The sequence below is a fragment of the Lepidochelys kempii genome, chromosome 3 (genome assembly GCF_965140285.1).
Source record: "Lepidochelys kempii isolate rLepKem1 chromosome 3, rLepKem1.hap1, whole genome shotgun sequence".
Classification (NCBI taxonomy): Eukaryota; Metazoa; Chordata; order Testudines; family Cheloniidae; genus Lepidochelys; species Lepidochelys kempii.
Window position 1 is genome coordinate 128,411,346 of NC_136382.1, and position 14,682 is coordinate 128,426,027.

At 43.6% G+C, this 14,682-nt stretch overlaps 1 protein-coding gene across 2 annotated transcripts in view; it reads left to right on the plus strand.

Moving 5' to 3' along the window:
• The first annotated feature begins 219 nt into the window (after nt 1–219).
• Nucleotides 220–14,682, plus strand: part of KIF25 (kinesin family member 25) — a 70,102-nt gene continuing 55,639 nt past the window's right edge. Inside the window, exons 1-2 of one of the 2 annotated variants that reach the window (XM_073337945.2) lie at nt 220–671; nt 6,441–6,506. In XM_073337945.2, coding sequence (XP_073194046.1) covers nt 597–671; nt 6,441–6,506 — 141 coding nt within the window. In that variant the 5' untranslated portion in view covers nt 220–596. The remainder of the gene's footprint in view (nt 672–6,440; nt 6,507–14,682) is intronic. The other variant, XM_073337946.2, reaches the window with a different exon arrangement.

Below are 14,682 nucleotides of genomic sequence, written 5' to 3' on the forward strand. Positions count from 1 at the left end.
CGGCAGGAGCCGGGGCTCCCAGCACTAGGCCAGCCCGACCTCCACGCGGAGCTGGGACTGCGCAGGGGCAAGGGCCTCCCGCGCGCGGCGCCCCCGGCTCCCGCCACTCAGCGAGCCCCGCCCCAGCGCGGGGCACCCGCCACTCTGCTCCCACGTGCGCCCCGCCTCCCCCCGCCGCGGCTGGATTGGCAGGCTGCGGCTGTCACTCATGACGAGGCAGAGAGCAGGCCGCGTGCAGCAGGTTCGGTTGAGCGGAGGCCGACCGTGTCAAGTGTCCTGATCCCTCCTCCCAGTCCCTGCGTGGCGCTCTCCGCCGCTGCGCCAGCAAGGGCCTTGGCAGATGCTCCCTAACGCCCGTCAGTGAGCGCTCGGAGAGCGCCCCGGTATTGTCACAAGCTCCCTGGCCGCCCGCCAGCCAGTGGGAGTCATTACCGCCTGCGGTGGGAGGGAGGACAAGCGCGGTCTCCGCAGCAACCGAAGCGAAGCCCCATGCCAGCGTCTGATTGGTCGATTCAAAGCGATTCCGTGCGCGTGGTGGGGATTGTTGGGTGCGCGCCGCGGGACCGCGGGGCGACGGCGGCAGGACGGGAGAGAGGATGCGGCCGGGTGGCGGGATCAGCCCGAGCTTTGTGGCCCAGCAGCGGATCCGGCAGCTGGAGCAGAAGCTGCGCGTGAGTGCGCTCCGCGGGCGGGGCGGGGCGGGGCGGGGGGGGCCACGCTCGGGGAGGAGCCGGTGGCCCTGGCCCCTCACCTGCAGGGGGCTGGGCCGTCCTTAGTGCGTCATGGCAGCGATGTCATCACTCTCGCCCCGCCCCACCCGCTGCCTCCTCCTGGGCTGGCGCCCATGGGGCTGGTTGAGGGGCTGGGGCAGGGGAGGCGCCGCTGGGCCAGGTCATGGGGAGGGCCCTACCCAATGCGCCGTCCATTGGGGGTCTATTTCACGGTCATAGGATTTTTTTAAATGGGAACTGTCATGATTTCAGCTATTTAAACCTGAAATTTCATGGTGGGGTAGCCGTAGGTGTCCTGACCCAAAAAGGAGTGTGTGTGGGGGGTGGGGTAGCAAGGTTACTGAGGGGTGGGGTTGCGGTACTGCCACCCTTATTTCTGCACTGCTGCTGTCGGCAGCGCTGCCTTCCGAGCCGGGCAGCTGCAGAACCAGGGCGGCTGCCGGCCGGGATCCCAGCTCTGAAGGCAGAGCCACCGCCGGCAGCAACGCAGATGTAAGCATGGCCGGGTGTGGTGTTGCCACCCTTTCTTCTGCGCTGCTGCTGGTGGGGCATCGCTAGGGTTACCAACCCTCCAGGATTGGCCTGGCATCTCCTGGAGTCAGCACTGGTTTCCCGGTGACTACTGAAAGCAATCCAGGAGATTTTGATAGGCTATTTCAAGAAAATGACATTACGTCATGTTGGGGAAAAAAAATCTCTTGGAATAGCTTCAGTCAGAGTTGGCAACCCTAGCCACCACCTTCAGAGCTGGGCACCCAGCCAACAGCTGCCGCTCTCCAGTTCCCAGCTACGAAGGTAGCGCAGAAGTAAGGGTGGCAATAACCACAACCTCCCCTAAAATAACCTTGTGACCTACCTGCAACTCCCTTTTGGGTCAGGACCCCCAAATTGAGAAACACTGGTCTCCCCCATGAAATCTGTATAGTACAGTATAGGGGAAAAGCACACAAAAAAACAGATTTCATGGGGGGAGTGTGACGACGTGGGGATTTTCCCTTGTTATGTTGTATGTGAACCTGTGAGTCTTACTGTTGAGCCTATGTTAGTTTTACTGTTTTGCTTGAATACTGTCTGTGTCCCAGTTTCCCTGTGTGCTGCACCAATACCTTGGTGGTGGGAGTGGGGTGTGTGACTTTGGCTGAAACCTCTGGGCAGGTGAGGCTTCTCCAGCTGCCTGCATGTATGCTATGACCAGCCGGTGCCCTTCATAACCTGAGACCCAGGAGGGGGATGCGACCAGATAACTCTTTGGCCGGGAAGCGTGACAAAGAAGGAGGAGGAGGAGCAACGGGGGTGTCTGAGGTCGGGTCGCTGGAAGATGGCTGTCTGCTTGGGGAAACTGGAAGAGGGGAAGTCCAAGACATCTGGCCCAGGACTCCCCAAGATAGACTTGGTTGAAAGTCATTAATTCTGTGCTAACAAGCTCTGTTCTACTCTGTGTTCCTGTCAACTAATAAACCCTTCTGTTCTACATGCTGGCTGAGAGTCACAGCTGCCTGCAAAGTTGGGGTGCAGGGCCCTCTGGCTTCCCCAGGAGCCCCGCCCAGATGGACTTGCTGCAGGAATCACACAGTGTGAAAAGGGGATGCTGAATGCTCCAAGGTCAGACCCAGGAAGGTCAAAGCTATATAAGCTACTTGCCCTGGCGACAGTATGCTCAGAGAGAGGAGGCATGCTCCCCCAGAGTCCTGACTGGCTTCATACGGAGTAGTTCTAGAGCATTGCCCCAGTGACTCTGTGACAGGGAGACCAGATTTCATGGAGCATGACGTATTTTTCATAGCAGTGAATTTGGTAGGGCCGTAGTCATGGGGGAGGAAGAAGGAGAAAACAGGCGGGGGAGTGAAGGTGATGGGGCAATAAGGAAGGGTCCGGAGGGGGTGTGCAGCAGAGAGCCCCGATCTTCCCCACCATCCCGCGAGGCCCTAGGGAGCCCGTGGCACAGCCCAGAGGAGCTCCTCCTGGAGACCAGATCGAACAAGGGAATGCAAATAGGCCTCACAGTTGCAGGCTGCCCCAACCTCCCATTCAGTTTCTTCCTTCTGCTGGGATAGATGACCAGGGTCCTTCAACCTGACACATCCTACGGAGCTGTGCACCAGGGTCTCCCTCTCACCGCAAAAGGGGCAAGTGTTAGGGGAGTTTGTGAACCACATCAGGCAAATGCCTGTGCTCGGAGCCTCATGGAGGAGCTGCCAGCTAATATCCCAGGTGGCCTGTGGAGCTGGAAGCCATTGCAATACCACCCAGCGATGCACCCACCACAAGGAGCTGGGTCAAGGGAGTAGCTCTTGAGCAGATCTTCCTCTCTGTGGCCTCCCCGGTGCTGCTGCTCACCAGCCCCTGGTACTGTGTCCCCTGCTGGGCCTGGCCATGGGCAGCCTGGTTCAGCTGGATGGTCCTGGGGTCAGGGCCCACGTTGGGGGAAAGAGCTACATGTTCCTGCCTCAAGTTCCACCTGCTAAGGGCACCAAGACGAGATGTTGCTCACAGCAGGATTGTGCAGAAGTTCAAATATGCGCCCATGGGCTTTGCTGTGCTCCTGGGTGCTGCAGCTGCTTTGTGCTGGGATACACCTATCGGCAGGAGTGCACTAAGTTATAAACATATGCCTGGCAGCCTGCTCCCAGAGTCATGTGATAAGATCAGAACCTCAGTTTCCATTACAAGAAAGTGTTTCTAGCCCTCTTGGTTGCTAAGAAAAACTTGAAAACATGACCTGAATGTGATCAGTGCTGTGATGTCTGCCTGACTCTGTAGATGCCTCCAGCAGGGAGAAGAGCACTAGCCACTAGAGTCGTGGAAGATGCTACCTGGCCTCTTACTTATCACCTGAACAGATCAGGCTGCTGATGCTCTGGAGTGTCCTCAGATGCTCAGATTGAGATGCCGCACTAAGTATTGTAGGATTAATTCCCCTTTGATGGGGCTCAGATGCCTCATAGCCTTTTGTGTTCGAGGATCGGTTTGAGGACTTGAGGGGAAATGGTGACCATCATCCAAGCACGTTCCATTTGTGGCACCAAAATGCGCTGTCACTCTTGGCAGATTATGCTTTATACTCATCCTTTTCCCTTTCTACATGCTTTGAGTAGTAGTGAACTAATTTAAATGTTGGCATTGATAAATATAATTGCACATCTGTACTAGGATCACAATTTACCAAAAATTAGAATATAAAATTGAATCCATGCTGAGACCTTGAGAAACTTCTGATTCCCCAGATACTATGACTTTTTGGCATCTTCTGGCAATCGGAAAAGAGCAACATCATCTGCTTTCCCAAGCCATTTTGGCTGTGTAGAAAAAAACCCCTTGTGGTTCCAAAATTGGGAAATTTTCTTTGTGTCTGCAATGCTTACTTCTCTGCACTACCAGGAAAGTATAATCTGTACAGATCCTTGAAATACAAGATTGAGCGCATGGCTGTTCTTACTGTAAACAATAATGAACATAAGAACAGCCATACTGGGTCAGACCAAAGGTCCATCTAACCCAGTATCCTGTCTTCCAACAGTGGCCAATGCCAGATGCCCCAGAGGGACAACATCCTCTGGCAAGGCGTTCCCCAGGTTGACTGTGCGTTGTGTGAAAAAATGCTTCCTTTTGTTTGTTTTAACCTTGCTGCCTATTAATTTCATATGGTGGCCCCTAGTTCTTGTGTTATGAGAAGGAGTAAATAAAACTTCCTTATTTACTTTCTCCACACCAGTCATGATTTTATAGACCTTTATCATATCCCCCTCCCCTCCCGTCATCTCTTTTCCAAGCTGGAAAGTCCCACTCTCCTCATACGGCAGCCGTTTCATACCCCTAATCATTTTTGTTGCCCCTTTCTGAACCTTTTCCAATTCCAGTATATCCTTTTTGGGATGGGGAGACCACATTTGCATGCAGTATTCAAGATGTGTGTGTACCGTGGGTTTATATAGAGGCAATATGATACTTTCTGTCTTATTCCCTTTCTTAATGATTTCCAACATCCTTACATACACATTTCACATTTCATACACATTGTGAGGAGAGTGGTCACTTTGGATAAGCTATTACCAGCAGGAGAGTGAGTTTGTGTGTGTGGTTTTTGGAGGGGGGTGGGGGGGTGAGAAAACCTGGATTTGTGCTGGAAATGGCCCACCTTGATTATCATACACATTTTAAAGAGAGTGGTCACTTTGGATGGGCTATTGCCAGCAGGAGAGTGAGTTTGGGGGGGGGGGGGCGGAGGGTGAGAAAACCTGGATTTGTGCTGGAAATGGCCCAACTTGATGATCACTTTAGATAAGCTATTATCAGCAGGAGAGTGGGGTGGGAGGAGGTATTGTTTCATGGTCTCTGTGTATATAATGTCTTCTGCAGTTTCCACAGTATGCATCTGATGACGTGAGCTGTAGCTCACGAAAGCTCATGCTCAAATAAATTGGTTAGTCTCTAAGGTGCCACAAGTACTCCTTTTCTTTTTCCAACATCCTGTTCACTTTTTTGACTGCTGCTGCACATTGAGTGGATGTTTTTTCAGAGAACTATCCACAATGATTCCAAGATCTCTTTCTTGAGTGGTAACAGCTAATTTAGACCCCATCATTTTATATGTATAGTTGGGATTATGTTTTCCAATGTGCATTACTTTGCATTTATCAACAATGAATTTCATCTACCATTTTGTTGCCCAGTCACTCAGTTTTGAGAGGTCCTTTTGTAGCTCTTTGTAGTCTTCCTGGGACTTAACTATCTTGAGTACTTTTGATTCATCTGCAAATTTTTCCACCTCACTGTTTACCCCTTTTTCCAGATCATTTATGAATATGTTAAATAGGACTGGGCCCAGTACAGACCCCTCAGGGACACCACTATTTACCTCTCTCCATTCTGCAAACTGACTATTTATTCCTAACCTTTGTTTCCTATCTTTTGACCAGTTACCAATCCATGAGAGAACCTTCTCTCTTATCCCATGACTGCTTACTTTGCTTCAGACTAGGGTGACCAGATATGAACTGTGAAAAAACGGGATAGGAGGTGGGGAGTAATAGGCGCCTATATAAGAAAATGTCCCAAAAAACAGGACTGTCCCTCTAAAAACGGGACATCTGGTCACCCTACTTAAGATGACTAAGACTAGACTAAGGGTTCTCAATCTAGGGGTCATGAGCGGGCTCTAGTGACCCTCCTTTTTTACCCTTTTCATTATTTTTAAAAATATTTCTAGCCTTATGATTGCAGAGACTATCTTGAAAAGGAGAGCTGAGCTTTAACTGATGCAGTGATGCCTGCATGAATCTGCAGACAGCCTGACACAGTAGCTCAGGGATTTTCAACCTAGGGGGCATTGCACCCAGCAGAGTTGCAAACATGTCATGGTGTCATAAACACCCACACTTTCCCAAGCTGCTGAACCAGCTAGGTTGGAAGGGAGTACGAGTATGGGAAAGTAGGTCTCAATATTGAAAAAAGATGAGAACCAGTAACTAGACAATCTAATAAATGGGAATTATTTATCCTAAGTGGTTATAAAAATGTATATTAAGGCAAAATATATTAATGAAAGTTTATTATATCACATCAACTTCTTACACTGCAATAGTTGTGCTGCTGAATAATAAGTGCATGATTGTCAAAAGATTATTGGTCTGACTACATTCAGAAATTATTATTTCAGTTTTATTGCTGAGGGTGAGGATGCAGAATCTAGTTTATCAGTTGTTTTTTCAGGCTAAAGAAGAAAGAATAGTTGTGCTGGAAACAGAAAATGCTCTTCTTCATCTGAAACTTGCAGAGGTAATTATATTGTCCGTGTTTAATCTCTTGTAAAGTGAGTGGAGATGTATCCATGTTGTTTGTGAGTTTGTGCTAAAACCCACCACCTAAAAAAAGAAGTTGGAATCCTTTTTCTCATTTTCAAAGTGTGTCATCTTCCTGTGGGGTAAGCTTTCGAAGGATGGGGGCACAGCCTCACTTTTTATGAGCACAAATTTTTGCTGGAAAAATTTTCACACTTTCTTTAATTGCAGGTGCAAATCAAGTAGTCAGACATGCAAATACTAGAATACTTGCCTGTAATTTCATGCCTTCAAAAATGAACTGAGGGAGTAAACATGCACACCAAATTTGAGCACTTTCACACTGAAATACCTGATTTCTGCTTGCAGTTGAACTGGATGTGCAAAATGTAGGTGCAAATTTTGAGGGGGCAGTTTACACCCACAAAAAGGAGGCCACTCTTTTCAAATATTTGGCCATAAATTGGTTTCAGGAACCTGCATTTTATAATTAATGGGCTTATCAAAGATGCTCTATTGAGTGTCTTCATGATATTTGTGTACATACGTGTCTTGTGTTGGAGGGAGTAAAACTAAATGTCATATAAGCAGTTGGAAAAGCCTAGCTATGGCTAAACTAATCCACTTTGTTTCATCATACTGCTGATCAGAAGGGACAACTATTTCTGGAGCAATTACTGAAATAATGAACAGTCCTCATAAATAATATTTTGCCTCTTCAAAGCTGGGTCTTCAGAGATTAAAAGAAATTTGAGAAGTTGTTTTTTGAGCAAGACCAGGACTGGCTGTGTGGATTAGAGGTAATAGTGACCGTCAGTTGAGAAATTCTAATCCAGGCTGAGTCATTAAATCGCTGTGTGACCTCAGGAAAGCCACTTGCCCTCACCGTGTCTTGGTTAACTCTGCTGGATGAAATTGGATTTAACTAAAAAAATAAGAAGTTCTGACTGCAAGCCAGATGGTGCATCTGAGATGACTTTTGCTGGGTACACAAAAGAATACTGTATTTTATTTCATCAAAATATATTTCAATTTTTTTTTTGGTAGCATTTAGTGAAGATATTCTTAGGAATTTGAACTGACCTTTTGATCTCAAGCATACAATATGGAGATTATTCTAGATAGTAAGATGCATCAGAGGGCAGAATGTGTCTTGTAAACAAAATACCCTCCTCCAGAGCCAAAGCCAGTATGAGGACTCGTCTACATGGTGTTTAGTCTGCACAAAGAATTTTATATTTTAGTTTGCACTCGTGTGTCATGCATTAACTGGCTCATGTGGCCCTTGCTGGCTCACACTGGAAGTTCACTGGTGTGCATTAATGCAGTCCTGTTTCAAACAGTACTATATTAACGTGCACTGGGGAACTTTTAGTGTGTGCCAGCAGAGTCTGTGCAAGTCAGTTAGTGCAGGACATGCTAACAAAGACTAAAATTGATACCCCTCTTCTGTGAACTAAACATTATGTAGACAAGACTGAGTTTTTCAGTATTCTGCCTGTAGAGCTGATCAAGCAGGCAGTCTGTCACAAATCTAGTCATTGCTGCTAGAAAAATCCATTCCAGAGTTTCTCTTGTTAATTGCCAAATATATTGCAAGGCTGGAGCAGATAAAGGTATATGGAGAGCACCCTGATTGCACCACAAGCAGGAGGAATCATTGCCAAATGGTTCGTGTCAATCAAAATATCTTTTTACTTAACTCTCTTAACAGCAGTGCAGGTACAAAGCTATGTATAGAAAAATATAATGTAATCTGTGGTCACGGGTGGTTTCAGCATTTTCATGATAAACTTCAGATCCTTTCCTCCTCGTAAAGTTTAGGGAAGGGACCGCTATTCGGTCTTACAACCTTGAATAGCATTCCCATTTTTCCCCACTTTACTTTTTCTTCCCCTAATCTGAAAGCCCCCAGTAGAGCTGGTGCAAATGTTTAAACCCTCATGGAAATTTTCAGGGAAAATGAAAGATTTTTTTTTGAGGTTTTCATTGAAATTTTCCATGGGAAATTTTGAGTTTTCAGTGGTTTTGGCTGAAAACTATCAGATTTTTGCCAAAAATGGGAGTTGTAGTGCTTAATGGGAGTAGCAGCTTGTTCTTTGTGCCCATTGTCCTCTGTGGACCAGGATCGTCAGCTGGACTACAGCTCCCATGATGCATCAGAGTCTCCCTTATTTGGTGAGGGGAAGCTGTGCAACATGGAGTCCCTGGTTGTGGTGCATTATGAGAGAGCAATGCCCATTTTTGGCCAAGGTCTTTTGAGGAAAAAAGGAATTTTTTTGCAGAAAGCGGATACTTTCCACGAAAAACGTTGTTTTACTGAAACCCCAGCCCTACCCCCATGTCACTTTTACTCTTTGACTGGACTCTTAAGAAACCATGAGTGCCACTCCTTTGAGTTAAATGTTGGCCTGTCCAGTGCACTGGCCCAGAGGCATAAGGGGGTGCAAGCTCCCTTGTGCCAGCTGTCTGCATCATAGGCAGCAACATGGGAGGAGAAGTGGGCTTTGCAAAGTGGTTACTGACCCTCTTTTGCTCAGGTGGTTGGGTTGGGGGTATAGTGACACCTCCACTCCCACCCTGTACTAGCCAGCACAGAGGAACGTCTATACTGGATATAGATTTGGTGAAGTTTGCTCCCTCCTGGGAGCAGTGGGATAACCAGGAGGAAGGTTGTGGCTCTCTGAGCCACAGGACTGTCTACACACATTCTTGTGCTGGGTTTAAATAAGCAGGTTTAGTTAAACCATGGACCCTTGTGAGTGAACACACTTATATCACCTTAAACCTGTTTGTATTGGTTTCTTTTGCTCCACAAATAAATTGATACAAACGAGATTTAAATCACTTTAAGGGTGTCTACCTTCATAGCACATTGATTTAACCAAATTGGCTAAAAATCACACAGTATGCTGCCCTTTATCTGCCCCTTACTTAGGACTTGGTGGTGAAGGGGGACTTAAACTACCCAAACATCTGTTGGGAAAATAACACAGCAGGGCACAGATTGTCCAATAAATTCTTGGAATGTATTGGAGACAGTTTTTTATTTCAGAAGGTGAAGAAAACCACCAGAGGAGAAGCTAGATTTGATTTTGACAAGTAGGGTGGAGCTGGTTGAGAATTTGAAAATGGAAGGCAACTTCGGTGAAAGTGATCATGAAATGATAGAGTTCATGATTCTGAGGATGGTAGGAGGGAAAACTACACAATAGAGAAAATGGATTTCAAGAAGGCAGACTTTAGCAAACTCAGGGAGTTGGCAGGTAACATCCCTTGGGAATCAAGTCTAAGGGGAAAAACATTTCAAGAGATTTGGCAGTTTTTCAAAGAGACATTATTAAGGGCACAAGAGTAAATTATCCCACTGTGTACAAAAGATAGGAAATATGGCAAGAGACCACCCTGGCTTAACCCAGATCTTCAATGATCTGAAACTCAAAAAAGAATCCTACAAAAAGTGGAAACTAGGTCAAATTACAAAGGGTAAATATAAACAAACACCAGTATTTAGGGACAAAATTAGAAAGGCCAAGGCACAAAATGAGGTTGAAGTAGCTAGATACATAAAGGGTAATAAGAAAACATTCTACAAATACATTAGAAGCAAGAGAAAGACCAAGGACAGGGTAGGCCCCTTACTCAACGAGGGGAGGAAACCATAATGAAAAATGCGAAAATGGAAAAGTGCTACATGATTATTATTATTTTCAGTTTTTATCAGAAAGGTTAGTAGGAATTGGATGTCTAACATAGTGAATGCCAGTGAAAATGAAGGTACGATCAGAGGCTAAAATAGGGAAAGAACAAATTAAAAATTACTTAGACAAGTTAAATGTTTTTAAGTCAACAGGGCTTGATGAAATACATCATAGAATACTCAAGGAGCTGACTGAAGAGATATCTGAGCCATTAGAAATTATCTTCAAAAAGTCATGGAAGACAGGAGATATTCCAGAGGCCTGGAATAAGGCAAATACCAAGCCAATCTATAAAAGGGGGAATAAGGACAACCTAGGGAATTACAGACCAGTCAGCTTAACTTCAGTACCAGGAAAGATAATAGAGCAAATAGTTAAGCAATCAATTTGCAGACAACTAGAAGATAATAAGGTGATAAGTAGCCGTCAGCATGGATTTGTCAAGAACAAATCCTGTCAAGCCAACCTAATAGTTTTCTTTGACAGGGTAACAAGCCTTGTGGATAGGGGAAAAGCGCAGATATGGTATATCTTGACTTTAGTAAGACTTTTGAGACTGTGACTTATCACCTTCTCATAAACAAACTTGGGAAATGCAACCTAGATGGAGCTACTATAAGGTGGGTGCATAAAGGGTTGGAAAACCATTCCCAGAGAATAGTTATCAGTGGTTCACAGTCAAGCTGGAAGAGCACTTCAAGTGAGGTCCCTCAGAAATCAGTTCTGGATCAAGTTCTGTTCAATATCTTCATCAATGACTTAGATAAAGGCACAGCGAGTACATTTATAAAGTTTGCGGACAATACCAAGCTAGGAGGGGTTGCAAATGATCTGGATAAACTGGAGAAATGATCTGAAATAAATAGGATTACATTCAATAAAGACAAATGCAAAGTACTCCACTTAGGAAGGAATAATCAGTTGCACACATACAAAATGGGAAATGACTGCCTAGGAAGGAGTACTGCAGAAAGGGATCTGGGGGGTCATAGTGGATCACAAGCTAAATATGAGTCAACAGTGTAACACTGCTACAAAAAAAGCAAACATCATTTTGGGATATATTAATGGGAGTGTTGTAAGCAAGACACAAAAAGTAATTCGTCCCCTCTATTCTGCGCTGATTAGGCCTCAACTGGAGTATTGTTTCCAGTTCTGGATGCCATATTTCAGGAAAGAGGTGGACAAATTGGGGAAAGTCCAGAGAAGAAAAACAAAAATGATTAGGTACTGTTTTTTAGACCTTTATGAGGGAAGACTGAAAAAATTGGGCTTATTTAGTCTGGAGAAAAGAAGGCTGAGGGAGGGGACATGATAATGGTTTTCAAGTACATAAAAGGTTATTACAAGGAGGAGGGAGAAAAATTGTTCTCTTTAACCTCTGAGGACAGCACAAAGCAATGGGCTTAAATTGCAGCAAGGGCAGTTTAGATTGGACATTAGGAAAAACTTCCTAACTGTTAGTGGTTAAGCACTGGAATAAATTGCCTAGGGAGGTTGTGGAATCTCCATCATTGGAGATTTTTAAGAGCAGGTTAGACAAACACCTGTCAGGGATGGGCTAGATAATACTTAGTCCTGCTTTGAGTGTAGGGGGCTGGACTAGAAGACCTTTCGGGGTCCCTTCCAGTCCTATGAAAAAGCCACAGTTTAGTTCTCTAGGTTTTTTCCTAATCAATCGTGTTTTTAATAACCTTACTATTTTGCCAGCATGCACTGGAGGGGTCATTTTTGAATAGCAGAAAAAATGTAGTTCTCTTCCACTAAAAAACAAAACGAAATAAACATTTCTTCTAAATATTTCTTATTTTTGCTTGAAAATATACATGAAGGGATATGCTCAGATAGAAAAAATATTTTAAAAAGTTCGTTCTTTACCGGTATTGTTAATAATATCTTAAATTATTAAAACTTAAAATTTAAAAACTGCGTATTACTTTATTTTATTACTTCATGCAGTTTGCTTTTGTTTGCCTCCTACTAGGGCCCTGATCCTCCAGTTACTTCCATGAGGACACCTAGGTCTGCAAGCATGAATCTACTGCTGCCAGGTTTTGGACAATGCAAGTAAACTGGTCAGTTTCTCTTCTATTTGTAGTCAGTTTTACTTTCAGCTTCTCCTGGGTAACACAATCCTACAAATTCTGGGTGGCAAACACTTCAGGGGAATGATAAATCAAAAGAGGAAACTGTTTGCATAGAAAAGGTCATGAGAGTATTTCTAATAAATGTAAAACCTGAAAGTGAAATTGAATAGAAGCTGACTATAAAGAAAAAGTGAAACTGACCAAACTATTTTTATTGTCCATCCTGAGAAAAATAGAAAAAATAAAACAAGCAGAATTATACAGCAAAAAATAAATTAAATGTTTGAAATGCTCTTAATTTTAATAACCTCAAACATTCTGAATAACATAGCCCCAAATCTTGCAAAGACTTATTCATGTGCTTAATTTTGTACATGAGTAGTCCCATTTACTTCAGTAGGACTATATATGTGCATTAAGTGAAACGCATGCATAAGTCTTTGCAAAAATGGCACCTGAGAGATTTGAATCTTGGGAGTCCTTTTATAAAATAGACTAAAAGAAAAAATTCCATGTGATCAGTATATAGGAGCTGTCACAATTTCTGGCTAATCAAGTCTATCATAAAAAATATGAATTTATAAAATGGCTTTTGTGCATCCCATAGACAATCATGCAGCTTTCATTCTACTATATTTCTAGTGTCCGGTAGCCTTTTTCAAAAAGTTCTGACCTGCAGTACTTTAGCTAATGCTTAAAAACTGGATGACTTTCAGATCAAAAATACCTTTGTGAGTATCCTTTTAAATATCAACGTAGAAAGATTTGTGCTGAGATATGGAGGAATGAAGATTTTCTCCTGGGGTATTTCTGAGCTGGAGTTTTATGTTTACCTGCAGTTTTGAGAACTCTCAAGAGAGCAGTCAACCCTTCAAAATGCAGGAGAATCTCTCTCTGCCTCCCATAGTACTTGTTGCTCCCAATTGTTTACATGTAAAAAGAGTAATTGATTACAGTGATTTGAGAGTACTAAATAAATATGAAAATTTAGTTGATCCTCTGTTCCAGCAGTTGTCAAACTGTGGTCCATGGAGCCCTTACAGAGGGTGGAAAGCTGGTTAGTCACATGAGCCCAGATTCTTAAAGGTATTTAGGCACTGAATGCCCATTGGAGTTAGGAACCTTAATACCTTTGAGGATTTGAGCTGTTAGTGCTTTTTCTTCTCCTTGTTGCCAGTTATTAAATTTCATCAAAATAAGATTTTTTTAAAAATTACATATTTTCCTGCCTTCCTTTGACGTGTAAGCAATTGTTGTAGCTGCTCCAGGAATGTTATGTGTTTGTGTGGATCCTCCTATTTCATTATTGCAATCCTGAATAGGAGGAGGAGTTCTGCTCTAGAAGATAATTTTGCTATTAATATGTGGTCCATACTATGAAAAAGTTTTGAGAACCTCACCCTGCTTGGATAAAAGATTTTTTTGGAGAGCATAAATCATTCTTATTTATGTTTTTGTTTTGTTTTGACAACAGAAGTTCACTGAGTGTCATGTTGCTCTTGTTGTCTTCCATGTGTCAGCTGTAATTGAATCTTTGGTTCCACCATAACTGTCATGGCAAATTAACTGAATTAAATCAATCCACTGTCTCATTGGTTTTAGTTCTTTATTTTTACTAGAAGTCGTATTATTGCACTCTATCCTGCTATCTTAATTTAAACTACTGGGAACTGCAGCCACAACTCATTTATAGATTGAATTAACTGGAAAGCAAGTTCCATGGTAGATAGAAGTGTACTCTAGAAATAAGAAAAAAGAGTACAAATACTAGTTAAGAATTGAAAGGTGTCAAAAGGTTATGGGGGGGAATTGGAATAAGACATATTAGCTAGCTTTAGTGGTGCCATGAATGCTTGTAAACAAGTGTGATGACTGAAAAGTGATTTGTTTTTTTATATTATTCAGGATATTGCTCTGCAGAATTTCACAAGTTCTCCTCTGCGTAGATTTCATTTTGTAGTGATCTTCAATATAACAAAGGGTTATCATTTCAGTTCAGTTACAAAATCCATTTTTTTCTTCTTAGTTTCCCATAATTTGGGCATAAAAATTGCTTTTGGATTAAGTTTACACTTTAGATTTTCAATGTTAATTTTTCTATACATCCTAAAAAAATTGGTTTGGCCACTTTAAACTGAGGGCCTAGTGTACCATTGTATTATTTGATGTTTACATGAATGTCACTCCACTGATTTCAGTGAAGTTCTGGTGGTGTAAAACTGGAGTATCACAGTGGTAAATCAAGGTCTCAGTACTTAATTAAATTGCTTCACTAAAAATAGGTTTCAGAGTAACAGCCGTGTTAGTCTGTATTCGCAAAAAGAAAAGGAGTACTTGTGGCACCTTAGAGACTAACCAATTTATTTGAGCATGAGCTTTCATGAGC